The sequence below is a fragment of the Tachypleus tridentatus genome, chromosome 10 (genome assembly GCF_004210375.1).
Source record: "Tachypleus tridentatus isolate NWPU-2018 chromosome 10, ASM421037v1, whole genome shotgun sequence".
In the NCBI taxonomy this organism is placed as follows: Eukaryota; Metazoa; Arthropoda; class Merostomata; order Xiphosura; family Limulidae; genus Tachypleus; species Tachypleus tridentatus.
Genome location: NC_134834.1, coordinates 68,802,293 through 68,820,476, shown reverse-complemented (window position 1 = coordinate 68,820,476; position 18,184 = coordinate 68,802,293). Strand labels below are relative to the sequence as shown.

The following is an 18,184-nucleotide window of genomic DNA, read 5'->3' as shown; positions in this document are numbered from 1 at the left end:
TGAAGTGAAGGTCACCGAGTGGTAGAAACGATAAAAATGTAACGAAAGATATTCACGACATGCCAGTGATGTTCATATCGTTACTTTATCAATGACCACCACATTTAACCAGAGTTCTCAAGGTAATTCAACTCAAGTGTATCTAGAAGCAAGAAATTAGCACTTACGAAACTCACAGTTGTCGACCAACAGAGATCCTGGTTTATTGTTGTTAATTATTTTCAACTATTTACTTATTACCAACAGCTAATTAAGAGAAAATAGTTTAATAAACTTGCCGCCAGGTAGAATTCTTCATTCTAGGCCTATAACGACAACTCCCACTTTAAAACTCCATTAGAGGCCGTCACACATGTGACAGTTTATGTAAGAATTTCTGCCTTCATTACTAAATAAAATGCTTCACTTTGCGCGTCATATTTCATGCAAACTAAAAAAAAAAACACTATAATTTTTAATGCATAATCACTTTATACACATGTTGCCCAAGTCGATACTTCTAATGGATTTACACTCATAGATTCCTCGTAAACTTCCAAAACGTGTGTGTGTCTTTTCATATAACAAACCCACATCGGGTTATCTGCTAAGTCCACCGACGGGAATCGAACCGCTGATTTTAGCGGTGTAACTTCGAAGACTTACCGCTGTACCAGCAGGGGACTTTCCAAAACGATGCTGCATATCTGTGTACTCGTTTTTACCTGTGTTCTTTTCACGTCACTACAACCGGAAACAAGATAAACTATTGCTTATTCCAGTATCAGCTGTGCACAAGTGTAATGTACTAAGATAACATGGCAGTTGTAAAATGCTTCTTTTATAAAGGGAAAGAAACAGAAGGACCATAACTACTGCAACAGCTACCAGTTCTCGTGTAAAAAGCCGAAACATTTGAAACTAGAGCAACACTTCGATTGCGTGAAAGATGAGCTCTATTACTCTAACACTTGTTTGTGCTTGTAAGTCATTTGACGTTTCATATTCAAACAATTTGTGAGATTCTAATTTGCGAAAAATTAAAGTGCATATAAAGGTTTGTTTGTTTGTTTTTGAATTTCGCACAAAGCTACTCGAAGGCTATCTGTGTTAGCCGTCCCTAATTTAGTAGTGTAAGACTAGAGGGAAGGCAGCTAGTCATCACTACCCACTGCCAACTCTTGGGCTACTCTTTTACCAACGAATGGTGGGATTACTCGTCACATTATAACGCCCCCACGGCTGAAAGGGCGAGCATGTTTGGTGCGATGGTGATTCGAACCCGCGACTCTCGAATTACGAGTCGAATGCCTTAACCCACCTGGCATGCCGGGCCGTACATATAGGTAAATAACATTTAAGCTTCAAAAGTTATCATGGTTTAGGAGAGTGCTGTTTTTGACAACAGTTTAAGAAATCAATGGGCTTAAGATACATTCCGAACGTTTAAAATGCTGCTACTATTATTTACTCTAAAGAGAGGCTCAAATCCTCAAAGGTTAAAAATGTGACATTGAATCTTTGCAAGTTATATACGTAGATATATAACTCTGACAGAATGTCTGCCTCTCCTTACACCAGGTTTCACGTCGGTTAACCATAAAAACATAACAACTAAATAATTACCTTAAACCAAGAAAATTATCCTCTCCTCATTCCGAACAAAAGTATAAATGTGTATTGAATTGAATGGAATGAGCTGATAATATCATAAGTTTTATGAGCTACTCACCACACTGTTTTGCTGATCATGATAGGCCAAGGGATAATTGAGTTGGCGGTGGGTGGTGATGACTGGCTGCCTTCCCTCTAGTCTTACACTGCTAAATTAGGGACGGCTAGCACAGATAGCCCTCGAGTTGCTTTGTGCGAAATTCCAAAACAAACCAAGGGATAATTATTTACATGTGTAAGTAGTTACGGTTTTTCAATGGAAATAAACTCTTGAATAAAGTTATGTAAAAGATTCGTATTTTGACATCAAAAGGAACCTGTTATGTCAACACTCTGCTGAGCACATTTTTATTGCAGATTTTGTCGTTTCGCTGGATACAATATTACCCATCAAGCCGAATCAGAACCTTGTTTCAGGTCACCTTGAAGAACTGTCGGATTATGAGACGCTGCTTTCAATTCATGAGGCAGTTCAAAGAGTAGATATTATGAGAAGATTGGGATTTCCTTCAGACAGCAACACTGTTGAAGAGGTGTGCTATGAAAAACTTGGCTGTTTTAACAAGAATGGAACTTTTAAACATCTACGCATTTTACCCGAGTCTCCCAGTTCAATTCAAACCCGATTTTACTTGTACACTAGAAGCAATGGCGACGAACCTCAGATGCTAGATTATATTGATGAATCGACTGTGCTGACATCTTCTTTAAATCAAGAGTCACCCATAAAGATAGTCATTCACGGATTTTTCCAAGACAGTACAAAATCCACTTTTACCAAAATCAGAAAAGCTATTCTTGACAAAGTAAGGATTTTTCTTTACAATTATAAATCGAAATAGTGCCAACTTAAAGTTGTCAAAAGCAATATAAAAAAACTAGATTCATTAGATTCTGTTTCAGTTAATTAAAAAGAATGATTAGTCTTCTTAATATCAGATTTTGTTGGAATTCAATAAATTAAGATTCATTGGTCACGAAAAACTAACTTCTCTAGACGACATGCTAAATTTTGAAATATTATCCCAGAAGACGTTGACTGGTAGAAATAAACTATTCGACTATGCCATTCAAAATCTTTTATTCTGATTTGAAATCTATTAAGTACGAAAAATACAGCTGTAAATAATATTAATGATTTTAAAGACTTCAGTTTTTCCATATTTTCCAGAACCGATATCATACATCTTGCTTTCTTTCAATCTAATTTGATTTTGACCTCTCAGAATACTTGTCCTTCCCATTACTCTTCTTTCTCCACTTTCAGCATCATTTCTTCGCTTTCAATTAATATGATTTAGCTTATTCGAACATGAATCCAAACGTAAGCAGCATCTACGAACACCACAGTCTCCTTTCTTTCTATGCTTATGTTCCAGGCAAGGAAGTTTACAGATTTCACTTACGAATATATTTTTTCAATTAGAAGAAGGAGCTTTTTTAGGTTGTATAATTAGGTTATGGTAATATATGGTGCTTTCAATCCGTTTTTCGGTTGCAATGTTTTAATCCTAAATTTGGGTAAGTTTTTCGTGGCCAGAGGTCTTAATAAAAATCATTTTCATTTTGCTGAGTTTAATAATAAGTTTAGCTTTAAATTTTGTAAATATTTTACATTTTTTGTTACAATATCATGCCCTTAAATGACAATCTGATATAAAAAATATACAATGAGAACACTTGTTCCAGTGATAAGATGCTTAAGCTAAATAATGAATCTAAAATTAAATGTTTAAATTCTAACACTTTTTATACTGACTAGCCATTTTATTAGAACTACTCCTGATATCAAAATAGTAAATGTTTTAAATGAATTAAGCAGGGTTTCCTTTCATGTGGCCTTCAGGTCTGCAGGCAATTATTGGTAAGAGATTTTTGCTCATGGTTATCAACAAGAAAAACCATCAGAGATGAGGGCCTTATATCGTTGCTTGTTGATGTAGAGTTAATTGGCTTTCCAGAATCCTGTCTGATACATGTTATTCATGGATAACACAGAGAACAGAGGACTGCATCCGACTGGATTGCAAGTACAACTGTTAGAAAGAATTATAAGGCAGTCGAACAGAAAGGCATACTTCAGTGACCCAACAAACAAAAGTGAGTGCTATTTACACCGGCACAAAGCACTGGACGTTGCATCGGATAAGTTATGACAATCGAAGGCCGGTTTTCAAACCGCTTGTTTTAGCAGCTAAACAACGTAGCCATCTACAGTAGTGCACCGTAAGTAGACTCTTGTTTTGCATGTATGAAAGAGTTGCCCATTCATAAAAAGCCATATGAAGCACTGGTTCTAACAATGCTGTACTAATTGATGCTCGTGCCTGGGTCTCTATGTGCATGCCACAAATATCCGATACTTTCATGGTCTACACAATCACCCGGTCATTATCGCATTGAACACCTGTGAGATGCACGAATTCCCTTCCAACTACATCTAAAATATATGAAAACCATGCTACTGAAAGAATAAGAAAGAATTTCTCAGGGCATCTTGTAGCATATAATAAAGTTCATTCCATGTGGAATCTAACTGTCAATAGGACGAAAGGCAACGCATCTCTATATAAGGGGTGATCCTTAACAAGTGATCTGGTAGCTAATATTTAAACCAAACAACATTATAAGTCGATGATTGATTTGGTAAAACGTTTTATAACTAAGCCAGTATAGGAACAGAAGTAACATGTTCTGATCGGATGATAATATTAATAATAGCACAATGAAATAAAACTAACACAACTTCAGTATTATTTTAAATTACATTATGTTATTTGATTAAAACAAAAATTACGTTTTTGTTTTTTGGTTTGTTTTGTAGGAAAATGCCAATGTTATCTTGGTTGACTGGGGAAGAGGTGCCAGACCTCCATTCTATAACGCTGCTTCTGTCAACACCGAACTAGTTGGACGCCAGGTAGCAGCACTAATCAAGTTACTGATTGAGAAGAGGGGAGTGTCGACAGCCAATATTCACATCACTGGATACAGTCTTGGGGCTCATGCTGCTGGTTTTGCGGGCAAAAGACTTAAGGAAATTTCAGGAGCCCGAATTAAGCGGATTACTGGTATAGTTATATGCAGTTTTTAGAGAAGTATTCATGAAATAGTTAACCTAACAAGTCAGCTCCTTGACGACTCAATTTTAAAACTTAAATTCAAGGTATGCTTTTTACCTTTAACCTCAATCATGAACGATACAATTTGTATGGAATAAACAAATGCAGGCTGACAACAAGATTAATAGAAGTATATGTTCGCGAGCACGTTTCACACTGGTTTCTAAACTAACTTTCAAGAATCTGTAAAATGTGTGAACTTAGCGTAATGCTGTTCCGAATTATCATTGTTTAGTATAGTTGGTTTTACGTGACCTTATTGAATCCACTAAATAACCACACAGATGCTGTTTGTAACGCATAGCAATAGGGTTACACACTAATTTAAAAGAAATAACGTGACACATCTATTACACACGGTAAATAATCATACAACATTATTTTGTCTGAAAATAACGATAAAATACCACTAGCTCTTTTTTTTTAGAATCAGCCTTCTTGAAATGTGTATTTATGATTACCAGGTACTGACGATCGCTTTGTTTAATACGTCTTCGATTCCAACTAAAATTTCAATAACTTTTTTGAAAATAAAAATGCTGATTCTTAACTACTCTTTCCCCCAAGTGGCTCAACAGTATGTTCAAGGTCCAAATCTGATAACGTTAATAACCGGTTTTGATACCCGCATTAAACACAGCACAGATAGCCCATTGCGTAGTTCTGACCAACAAAATTAACATCTACCAAGTGCATACACACACACCTTACACGCACTTGTGTCTTCGGATGGCCTTCTTAATGTTTTAAATATAAAAGTAAATGAGCTGAGACATTAGACCCACACAGTCATGTCGATTATTTTCTTCTATATTATATTAACGAAAATGTTAAGTACTTATTATAAGGTTTTAGCGATCGGATATCAATTGTCGTCATGGTTAATATTGTTAGGTACGGTTACCTGAGTCTAACCGCTAATTAATTGTTTTTTTATTACTACATTCTAAATACCACCTAGCTTATATCCTACGTATTGGCTGCTGACATGTTGCTCTATTCAGGAAATTCCAGAGAGAGACCGTCTCAGTTGTGATAATGACCAAAGTTCGATCTTGGATCATTTTCACAGAGAAAACCAACGATCCCATTTATGGTCCCCTTACCAGAGAGGTTGGTGTACTATCTATCGTAATAAAGAAGAAGCGGTTCTTCTGTGAACTTCTTTTAAAACATAGTATATTTGCAGTCACAATGTGGAAAAAACTAGTTAGCAATTAAGAAAAATAATTACAATGAGTGTTCGTATAGGTTAGTAACCATTACAATAAGTGAAAATGTTTTAAAACTATTTTTGCGAAATAAAAGCGGAATTTTTTAAAGCTACTTTAGCAGTGATACACGTGGTTCTACACTGTCTGTGTCCATCAATATATAGAGTATAATCTGGTAAGAAGTAAGAATATTTCTCTGTGCCTTACTCCCTCCCTGGATGGACTTTCATTTACCATTCCATGGGGTGATTATCTGTTGTCCCTCTGATCACACATTTACAACACCTGTAGTCTGGAAATTTTAAACATCTCATCTTGTAGCCAGCGTTTTCTTCACGCTACAGTGTTCACACACAAAAACTATTAACACTGGTATTGCTTAACAGTATTTTCACTTATAACTTAGTCCTTATGGGTTGTATAACTCATTCAATGTCTTAGCCGGTACCTTGTTTTGTATTCAGTGCTTGAATAGTCAGAGAAACGCACACTCAATATTATGGAATGTTTTTAAATGGTTAAAAAGGAGGTAGCAGTCGTAACAAACAAACAAGAAGTTTCAAATGGAAGCTACAAACATTTTCTATGAATTACAATCCTCATATCTTAAAGCATTTCTATTCTAACTATATTTTTTTAAATGTAAATGTTTCTATTTGGTAATCACTCTCAACCAAATATAAACATTTACATTTTTCTCTTTTATAAAATTACATTTGTACATGAAATCGCTAAAACAAAAGACATTATTTTTTTTCAAAACTAGTAAAAATGTAAGCACTTTTCGTCTGCTAAAATAAAAGGATTTTTATATAATATTCCATGTTATTTTGTTGTTTACCTAATCTACTTCTCCCACCACACATAAACATACACTGTAAATGTAACATATCGCACCTTATATACATAAGTTTGTCTCATTTCTGCTTGCTCAAATATTTGATTTGATCGGATTATTTAGCTTTGGACCCCGCTGGACCATTCTTCGAAGGCAAAGGTAAAGACGTCCACCTGAGTTATGACGATGCTGAGTATGTTGATGTTATTCACACTAGTGTTGGTACCGACATTTTATCTGGGGAAGTTGGCATGCACGAAGCTATAGGACATGTGGACTTTTATCCTAATGGTGGCAACCAGCAACCCATGTGTTACCCAAAGAAAGGACTTGTTGGTAAGTTTAAACTAACGCTGTCCCTTCACTTCCAAATCTCCCTATTTTACCATATATACTTCTTTAACATTGATTACATTATTGTAGTTAGAGTACTGAACTATGAATCATTAAGTCCGTGGTTCGCGTCCCACTGTGGAAAAGCTCGCGCTCTGTATCTTGGAGAAGTGAGTGCATTATAAAAATCAAAATCAAGTCCCACTATTTTATTAGTGTAGCCCAAGAGCTGGTGGCGAATGTTGTTGTTCATCTGACATCTCTCGAGTGTACCATTTAAAAGTTAGGAATATCTAACATAGATACCTATTGTGTAACGTTGCTCCAATATCAGAAATAAACATAATCCTTTCAGCGACATTCATACATTTATTATACATGATAATAATAGAGTTAATTACGCCTTTTCTATTTGTATTTATTTTATCTTCCTTTTCCAAGAGATAAAATGCTAGGTAGCACCAAACGGAGCATTAATTTGTGTTAAAATTGGACTATTTATTATACACGTGTATCAGGAGATTTTATTTTAACAAATACGTTTGTGTAATGGCAACTCATGGACTTTCTTGAAAGGAAGTGTGTGGTAGTTTATTATACCTACAAAATATAGTAGTGTCTTTTACTACTTATCAGCGACCCATGGTAGCCTTCCATATAGCTTTGAGTTCAACGTATGCTCTAAAGAGTGTAAAAGACCAAAGTCTTCCGTAATCTCCTAACAGCAATCTAATGCATGACAGAACCTTTTCTTCTTTATAGATTAAAATAAGTTAATAAACTGTGCATTATTTCTTTCGATATTTTAATAGAACGTATATTACCTTATACTAGTATCTTTTACTTTCATTTTCAAAAAATTCAGTATTAATATCTGTTTAATAAGAGTTAATATATTATATGTTTTTACTTCAAAAAAACTAATTTCTCATAACGCACGCAATGCTCACAATTCCTGTCATTACTTATAGAACATATCCCTTGTTTTTGTACAATTTATTATTGGATATTATTGAAATTACCTGTTGCTTAGAGTTATGTTATTATTTTCTTTGCTGCTCTTTGTTATATTGTTATTATACTTCCTAATACCAATACTCGTATAAAGTGATGCATTACGTCTGTGGTATTCAAGAACATTGTCGTCCATAAGCAAATGTCTAATATTTGTAATATATAGTAATTCTAGAATAAGTTAAGCAGCGAATAAATTTATAGCAAGGACAGTCACATACGAATAAACAAAAATACAAATTTTATTTATACAACAAAACATTGCAAAGGTTTTACCTAAACTAGCCAGCTTCTAAATTCTGCTATTCAGATTAGACGTGACTGTCAAAACAGGTGTAGGTGTGTTTTCTTATATCAAAGCCACGTCAGGCTATCTGCTGAGCCCATCGAGGGGAATCGAACACCTGATTTTAGCGTTGTAAGTCCGTAGAGTTACCGATGTAGTAGCGGGAAGCCCAGAACACGTCAGAAACATTGTTCCACAAGGTGAAAATAAAGCAAAATATTATATTTTGCTCTCTTAAAGTAGGATTAATGTTCATAATACTACATATCATAGTCTTAGATTACATTTGTCAATGATCATTCTCTTATTATATATTATAAAAACATAAGTCCTAACCCATACTAACTTGGACAAGTGTCTTTACCACACCTTGAAATGAGTATGAGCTCACTTAAAAAATACATGAAACAGAAACAGGATCAAGCAAGTATAAGTCTTATGTAACAATTACTGTTGTAGGTAATCTTCGTCTAAGGTTGTAGATCAGCTCAAGTTTAAAACCAACTTGCTACATACAAACGTGGTCAAACATTTAGGAAAATGTATAAGTCTTATGTAACAATTACTGTTGTAGGTAATCTTCGTCCAATGTTGTAGGTCAGCTCAAGTTTAAAACCAACTTGCTACATACAAACGTGGTCAAACATTTAGGAAAATTTATCAGAATATATAACTTTAATGAAGACGTATTCTCTACTAATTATGGGAAAAAAAATTAAGATATCTATTTTCTTACTGTGTATAATCTTGCTTTATTTAACCAGTAAACACATATATTTAGAAACATTTAGAATACATTTTGCCACTTTATGTTACAGTCATTATCGAGAACATAATAGGTGGCAAGTTTAACAAACCAACTGCTAGGCTGTGATTAGAGTCCATAACCAACATCAAGGTTTATTCTTCGTAAATGTAAATCTAACTGAATTTTTGATAGCTCCACTTGACAATAAATGAACAGATTTTGTAATTTACTGTTATCGACGTGTCGGCTTTTCCACACATGCAAACGATTGGTCTAATACAACTAAAAATTATATTTATTAAATACTTTTCATAAAACTCATTCTCAAAGTTAATATACAAGTTAAATCGTTTATTTGAGAAAGATATCACCCATACTTTCATTTGGCAATATTACTAGTTCTAACTAGTTGTTTTTTTTCTCAATCACTTCAGCTTTTGAATCGTCTTATGAACCACTAGAATCATTTTGCTCATGTTTATTGGCTTATTTCATGATGTACATTTTTGTCTTGATACATTGCCCATTTATTTCCGAGTATTTTTAACTTGTTTACATCTTCCAAACAGACGGCCTTGTTTGTAATCATAAAGCCTCATCGATGTATTTTATTGACTCCATGACAAATGACTGCCATTACCAAAGCTACCCTTGTCAAGGAGGTTATGAGGACTTTCTAGCTGGTAAATGTTTCGGCTGTGTGAGCGGCTGTGGTAACATGGGTTATCACAGTCATAAATCTAACAGTGCTGGGTCGTTGTATCTTGTTACCAGGCGAGATGAACCTTACTGTGGTAAGTTCGAACTTTGTTACAATTATTATTTAAAATACAATAAAAGAAGGGCAGTGTTGGGTATTATATCTTTATACCAGGTCATAGACAAGTTATTCTAGTGTGTGAAAAATGTTTTATACCAATTAATAAATATCAATTACTTAATATAGTAATACATTATATAGGTCGACTGTAGAATCATTTATCCCACAAAACCCGTTCAAGAAATTTGATTTACATGCAACCCACCAAACTCTTTCGCTACTATAATAGTTTCATTTGGCGAGATTATTTAATCTACATCAAGTTACAAAACTTCAACTGAATCAAAAGACAATCTTATAATATCTACTATTTTGTGTCTGCCTGTCCGCTGACTCATTCCACAGTTTTTGTCTGAGCTTCACCGAAATCAACCGGATGAGTAATTCTAAGAACCAACGAGTATAAGCAAAGGATAATATGTTACGTCAGTTACAGCATATCTGCCGTATCCAGTGCCGACGAGACCTTTTGTTCAATATCATGGCTTATCAGACCGGCTAGGATACGACAGATATAGAAGTGGTAAATCAGAGACAAGGAGTGTTTATTCGTGTATATTTTTCTAATAGCAAAGCCACGTCGGGCTATCTGCTATGTCCACCGAGGGGAATCGAATCCATGACATCTGTAAATCTGAAAACTTACCGCTGTTCCAACATGGGGACCACAAGGAGTGCCCAAATGAGATTACACTTTTGAAGTATCTCCGAGACGTCCCGCCCCCCACTATTATTCTTTACAGGCTAACAGTAAATTGCTAATTGTACTACTTAATCTTAGCATATTGCACGTTAGGAGAAAGATATCACAAGCAGAAGTGAACATTTAAAAGCTAATTTTTGTATGTCTCATTTCCACTGTAGTCACTTTTCGTACCTCCCTTACACTACCGAATTATTAAACCTAGGTACATCTACTGTTTTATATAATATAACGTAATTCTAGTCGATCTTAGTTAAATTTTATAATTATATACTGGAAATTGGCCTTGATAAATTTGTAGTGCCATGTTTTCTAAATAGGTGATTCAGCAAAACTTTGAAGAGATGTTATTTAACTAAATCATTGCAGGTAAGCCAGTTAACATTGCAGTCAAAGCTTCTAATAATCAGAAGCGGACGTATGGAGAAGTGTATATCACTGTTGTAGGGAATAGAGGAAAGTCGGACACAATAATTCTAACCAAGTAAGTATATCTGGTTAAAAAAGTCGGAAGTAAGACTTTTTTACAAAATGGAGATTAGTTCTCGGAGCGAACTGCGAAATAGAATTACATTTACTTATTCGTTTCATGAATTTCAGACAAAGCTACTCGAGGATCACCTGCCTTAAGAGTCTTTATTTTAAAGTGATAAATAAGAGGAAAGACCATTACCCACTGCTAATTTTGGGCTTCCCTTCTACAAACACCATCACGACTGGAAGGGTGAGCATGTTCGATGACTGGATTCAAACCTGCAGATCGTGAGTCGAGGATCTTAACCGCTAAATTCAGAATCCTGTTGTGAAATTAAAATTAGGTTCTAGAAACAAACTGTTGGGTCCTAACAATATAGAATTTAATATAAGTAAATGATAACACTATGTAACACAAATTTTATTCCTGGATAGTATGTGTTATCTCTTAATTGCTTATCTTATAAAAGTACAGAAAATGTCCATTATTCCCTTCAAACATTGCTTTTGTGACCCAGATAATGAAATTTAGAAATTATCCTATTTTCTATATAAAACGGGCAAATTTGCACATTTTCATTTACATAAAGTCTGAATAAAACAACATATGAAACAAGATTTACATGTTATACAAAGTTATACAAAATTTTAGAAGTGAGTAGTTTCTCGAGATTTGCGACTGTAACGTAAATCACTTTCCCGTATCAATCCCCAAATATAACCTCCCATCATGTTTTCATTATTCGCTCCTTGGTTCAAAGTCCAGTGGAAGCGCTCACCTTGCTCCTCTGAATATGCTTCCATATTCTCCTTGAATTTATCAAGATGAGCGTCAAGAATATGGACTTTCTGAGACATCCTGCAGCCCATTTTGCCGTAGTTTTTCACCAGAGCCTCAACCATTTCCACATAATATTTGGCCCTGTGATTGCTCAGGAAGCCCCGAACCACTGCGACAAAGCTGCCCCAAGCTTTTTTTCCTTCTTACTGAGCTTCTTGGGAATTCTCTGCACTCCAGGATCTTCTTCATTTGTAGTCTAACAAAGACACCAGCTTTGACCTTTGCCTCAGGCAGCTTATGGAAGAAATCTCGAAGGTACTTGAAGGTTGCAGACTCCTTATCAAGAGCTGTGACAACTTGTTACATAAGACCCAGTTTTATGTGCGATGGTGGGAACAACACCTTCTGTAGGTTCACTTGTGGCTCACAGTTGACATTGTGCCTCCCCACAGAGAATTCTGTCCGTTGTGGCCAGTACTTCCTGTTGTGGTGCGCTATGGTGTCCCTGCTGTCCCAAAGGTAAAGATAAAAGGAAAACTTGGTAAAGTCTCCTTGAAGACCCATCAGGAATGCTACCATTTTGAAGTCTCCAATAACCTCCCAACCATACTCATCGTACTTCAAGGCAAATTGTTGAAATAGCAAACTTCATGGCTCTCTTTTCTAACATCCTGCAAAAGAGCAAAATTAAATTATGAAGAATAAATTTATTAATAATTTATAAATAAATTTATTTAATCCAAATGTGTAAGAGGTTCATACAAAATATTTTATACGTGATATTTTTTCTACACTATTGGAAATAAAAAAATTAAAAGATATTTACATTTTGAAAGGTCTAAAATTTGTATAATATAAAATCTTACTATTCAAGCGAGCAAAATTGTCCGTATTACCTTCTAGAATTTTTTTTTGCACTGCTCGCAGGTAAAATGAGGTGCCCAGGATTTGTCTTGATCCCTGATATGCATGTCGAAATATGTCTTGTAGGCTTCACACATATTAGCCGATGCTGTCACAGGGTACTTTTCGCTCTTGTTTTGATAAATACGCCACATACATAGCATAATGCATTTGGAGAATGCTTGCAACCTCTTGATGCCCTCTCTGATAAAATCAGATAGGTCTATGTGTTCACTTATGGAGCTAGAACTAAATTGAAATGGTGAGTGGTGAGCCCTGTATATATATTACTATGAAAAGTTCTAGAAAATTCTAAAAGGTTCTTGAAAATCCTTGTAAGTTCTACAACATTCCAGAAAATTCTCTATCAGCTACTCAGCACTGAATCTACCTGAATGTTCTGGAAAATGGGTAAATTTGGAATTTTCATTACCCAGGTCACAAAAGCAAAGTTTGAAGAGAAAAATAGGTCTTTTCTATTTACTTTAGGCATAAACAATTGGGAACTAACACTTTCTGACTAGGAACAAGAAAAAGTAAAAATTTTGTTACATAATGTAATGTAAGTTTAGGAACCGGTGTAAGTCGGAAGACTGTTTTTGGTTTCGGTGCAAATCTCAAAATCGAACATTAATGTTGTGCTTTTTCCGATCATAAATCTAGTAATTATTTTAAAATCGTAGCAGTTTCCGCATGTGATGCTTCTTTTATCGCACTAAAAAAATCTAGCGGTGATCGTGGTAACATCAATGTCACACGAATAAGCAACATTACACCATAAATTCCTCATTATAGTTTTCACTTAAACGTATTCATTTTGAATACATATGTAAAATAATAATAACAAATTGTTCCAAAAATGGTTTAGTCAGGATGTGACTCGTTTCTTTGGAAGAGTAACAAGAAACTGACCTTTCCTCTGCTGTTTCAAACCTGTCTATTCATGTCTGAAAGGTACCAAAAAATAGTCTACGTTAAACAGTTCTTGTAGTTGTGAACTTGTTAATTCAGACGGTAATGTTGTACTAATATCAAGCAAGGTAACGCTCATCCTCTGTCCAGTTTACTACAATTAATACTATCAGATAAATGATTTGTTTCATACTACTGATTTTGTTTCTTGCGTAATCCGTTAGGAAAGACCAATGTTCGTGTAATTGGTGCAGAATGAAATGCGATTTTATTACTACACATTATCATTAATGTGGTTTAAATTTCACGTAAAGCTTCACAAGGGCTATCTATGCTAGCCATCCCTGATTTAACAGTGATAGATTATAGGGAAGGCAAGTAGTCAATACCACCTACCATCAACTCTTGAGCAACTTTTTTACCAACGAATAGTGAAATTAATGGAAGCATTATAACATTTGCACAACTGAAAAAGGGAGAGCACATTCGGGGACAGGGATTCGAGTCTGCAATCAGCTATTCTATTGTCCATAAACAACCAGACCTTAGAATGATCACACGTGTCTTTTTCAACTATAGAAAATCTGATACAACCATCGAATCTGGAGCGGAATTAAGTTTATTGGTTGGTGTGGATGCAGCTGTTCTTCCGGTGCATAAAGTCAAAATAACCTATAATCGTTATAAAGGCTGGTTCACGTCTGGCACAGAAACGTGGAAGATCGACTACGTCAAAATCACTACTGAGAACAAATCAAGGTATGTCCAAACGTTTTCGAGATCCTTACAATTGCTGTTATCCAATAAATTTAATAAAGTTACATAACTAGAAAAACTGACATAATACGAACTACCTTTAAAGTTCGGTTGTATTTGGTGTCAGTTTTGTGGTTATTTGTCATCGTATGTTCACAAATTATTACATTATTCCACGATTTTTAACATGCATTTCTGTAAATTGCCTGGAATACTAATATCTTATTTCAGTGAAAAACAATCTTAAATTACAATAATTATTTATTTTATTCAACAAAGCGTTTCAGACCCAAACTGTTACTAATGGTCGCTTGAAACAACGAATTTACTTTCTCCATGGATTTTTAGATTGTTTCAATGAAAATGAATACCCTCGAACAACGTGTACTAAAGTCGATATTACATAATCTCGAACTTTCGCTCGTTATTACCATGACTGTTGTCGTTTGGATACAATCATGAAATCACTGAAATATTTCAAACTAATTACTAGTATTAAAATAATTTGTTGACAACGAATAAAACAATACCTCAGTATCAACTATAACGTTATTGGCTAATACTAATAACAATGAAACTCGTTCTGTTCTATTTATCTATACTACATCACACATTATGATGTGTTCGAAACATTTTTCCTCGTAAATTGTACCACGGATTGAAATTAAATAAAAGAATCAAAATTTGTATAGTTAAAAGTCAATATGCATAAGATACGTTATTTTTTGTTTATTTGTTTAAGAGCAAAATCACATATGGCTATCCGATATATCCAGTGCGGAAAATCGAATTTCAGACGTTCACATTTTTAAGTACGTAAACGAACCGCTACGCCACTGAAGGACAACAGAACAATCATTAAAATGCAACATACATTTGACTGACAAAATAGTTTACGTGCAGAAACAAATTATCATGTCTCACAACGCTATAATGAAAAATGTTAAAACAAAGATGTTTATTAGGTATTACAAAAATGATGGAACTTCGTATTTCAATTACTTTTGTTAAGCTCAATAAACCTATTTGTTTTGCTATACAGACTTTTTATATCCCAGCATTCAAATTATTGTACAGAATAGCATTTTAGATAAATGTGATTTACATTTGTTCAGTCAAGACTAATAAATTCCTTTGTGGCATAGAGGAGATAGATCTAAAATGCTATTTCGCATAGATTTGATTTTTATATCTTTACTGATTTATGTGGAATTTCATCATTTATTATTGAAGATTTTTATTTTTCCTTGGATCTGATGTCTCATAACCATTGTATATTGTCTAATTCGTTCACAGCTACAATGTGTGCGCTCCTGAAACTGAATTAGAAAATGGACGGGAAAAGAAACTAAACATTGGTGGAAACTGCTGATATCATTTCCACTGAATTAGCTGTACAACAGTAAATAAAATACATACTAAATATACAGGTTTGTCTTAATTTCGAAGTTTGATGTTAGATAGTGTTAATAATAATAAAAGAGAAATGTACATATTCAGCTACAATAAAAGAAAGGAGCAAAACATACGAAGTACATTAAATACAATATACAAAGTACATTTAACTGTTAAAAGCTGAGAACATAGTAATTGTTTTTCGTGTTGTGCTGTAAAGTTGTAGCATTCCATATAAACAAGAAAAAACACCATTAGTAAGAATGAAATTATAAATCTTCCTTATCACATGAAAACTCCCTGGTCAGGTGTTTAAATTCTGAAACTTTTCAATTATACTAAAAGAGCATAAACATAAGAGTACAACTTTCTTCCTTGAACAGTTGATAAACAAAACCAGATTGAAAAAAAAAAAGACTATATTAATTGTGAGATGGTAAAGAAAAATATTAGGAAGTTTAAAAAATGATGAGGCTACTGGGCTAGATAGTATCGCCACAAAGGTTTTGAAGAAGGTTAAAGATTGAATATGTGAACCACTCACTAGTTTTTGTCAGTTTTTCAATAGTAGGCAAGTGTCAGAGAGTTGGAAGTTCGTGAATGTAACTGCTCTTTTCAAGGGAGGTGATAGAAATTCTACCATTAATTACAGACCCGTTAGTTTTACATCAGTTGTGGAAAAATTACAAGTCTGTTAAAAGATGCTTTGCAAAATCATTTAACAAAGTTTAGAATCTTAATGGATAGTTAGTCAATATGTACCAAATAGCACTAAGGGAAAATCTAGCTTTACAAATCATTTGATATTCTTTAAAAAGATTACTGTTTATGTAGATGAGGGTATTACAAATCATTTGATATTCTTTAAAAAGGTTACTGTTTATGTAGATGAGGGTAAGGGTGTAGATTTGGTGTATCTGGACTTTCAGACACCAAGGTGCAACATAAAAAAATTGTAAAAAAAATTGTAGATGTGAGGAATAAGTTAGCAAATATTATAGAAGAGTGGCTGGATGGAAGAAAGTAGAGGATTGTTACAAATGGAGTACAGTCACTCTAGATTAATGTCACAACTGGGGTACCTCAGAGCTCAGTCTTAGGACCTTTGTTCTTTTTTATTTATATCAATGATGTGGATGAATAAATAGTCTAATAAAGTATGTACATTTGCTGATGATATTAAAGTCGTGGATATTGCCAATTTACAAAAGAATTTAGATCAATTAGTTAGTTGGTCAAAAAAATAGCAGTTGGGTTTCAATTATAATTATTGTAAGTTATCATAATTTGAATTATAAGTATAATTTCGATGGGAATAACTTTAACAAGGTCATAAAAAGTGATCTTGATGTAATTGTCAATCAATCTCTAAACTCATCCAAGCAGAATGCTGTTGCTAACAGTAGGGAAAATATGATTTTAGTTTGTATTTACAGAAATACTAAAAACATGTCTACAGGGGTTATAATTTCATTGTACAAGTCACTGGTTAGGCCCCGTTTGAAATATTGTGTTCAGTTCTTAGGCTTCTTACCTCATGAAAGACAATGAAGTGTTGGAAAGAATTCAAAGAAGGGTTACTAGAATGGTGCCTGCTGAAATCTCTCTAACTGTTTTCTCTTGTAAGAAGAAAAATTATAAGTGGGTTGGTTGGTTGATTTTGTGTTTTACAGCATAAAATAGCTACACTATCTGTGCCAAACATTCGATAAAAAGTTACTATTAAATTTCGTAAAATTCATAAAAGGAAATTAAGATAAAACAAAACAAAGTTTAAAAAACAAAGAGCATAAAACCAATGTTTACATCTAGTCTACAATGTTAAGAGAAAAACTACAATAATACAAGTTGTAAAGGACTTTCTGTAGCATAATTGTAATTATCGTAACTCACCAGGAAGACTAGCAGATAAGTACAAAAACAACTGTCAGTCACCTGAAGTTGGCTTTTCCAATCCTAGTTTTGAGTTATTTAATGTTACGGCCAGTTTCTAATTTCAAATCAAACTAGATGAACTGTGATTTTTAAAAGGGGATCACATTAAAAAGTTGTAATGTATAAATTAAAAAACTTAAATGGCATTAAAAAGATTAATGCCCTTTAAAAAATTAAAAACATTTCCAAGGTGGACAGTGTCACCATAACCAATAACACTATTTAATGTTATGGACAAACCTTGGGACAGAACATATTTAAAATGGTACCGTCATCGAGTCATAACGACAGCAAGAA

The 18,184-nt window shown here is 34.1% G+C and overlaps 1 protein-coding gene across 1 annotated transcript; it reads left to right on the top strand.

Annotated features, from left to right (window-relative positions):
• Nucleotides 1-806: 806 nt before the first annotated feature.
• LOC143229502 (pancreatic lipase-related protein 2-like) lies at nt 807-15,982 on the top strand. Its single transcript, XM_076461930.1, has 8 exons — nt 807-962; nt 2,011-2,459; nt 4,478-4,724; nt 6,951-7,163; nt 9,778-10,002; nt 11,101-11,215; nt 14,381-14,560; nt 15,854-15,982. The coding sequence occupies exons 1-8, from the start codon at nt 929-931 to the stop codon at nt 15,927-15,929; spliced, it is 1,539 nt and encodes a 512-aa protein (XP_076318045.1). The 5' UTR covers nt 807-928; the 3' UTR covers nt 15,930-15,982.
• Nucleotides 15,983-18,184: the final 2,202 nt, after the last annotated feature.

Excerpts from the sequence above, each read along its gene's own strand:
- LOC143229502 (XM_076461930.1), top strand. The coding sequence starts at position 929 with ATGAGCTCTATTACTCTAACACTTGTTTGTGCTT. Across the intron at positions 2,460-4,477 it reads GAAAAGCTATTCTTGACAAA|GAAAATGCCAATGTTATCTT; the intron begins GTAAGGATTTTT and ends TTTGTTTTGTAG. Across the intron at positions 11,216-14,380 it reads GACACAATAATTCTAACCAA|AAAATCTGATACAACCATCG; the intron begins GTAAGTATATCT and ends TTTCAACTATAG.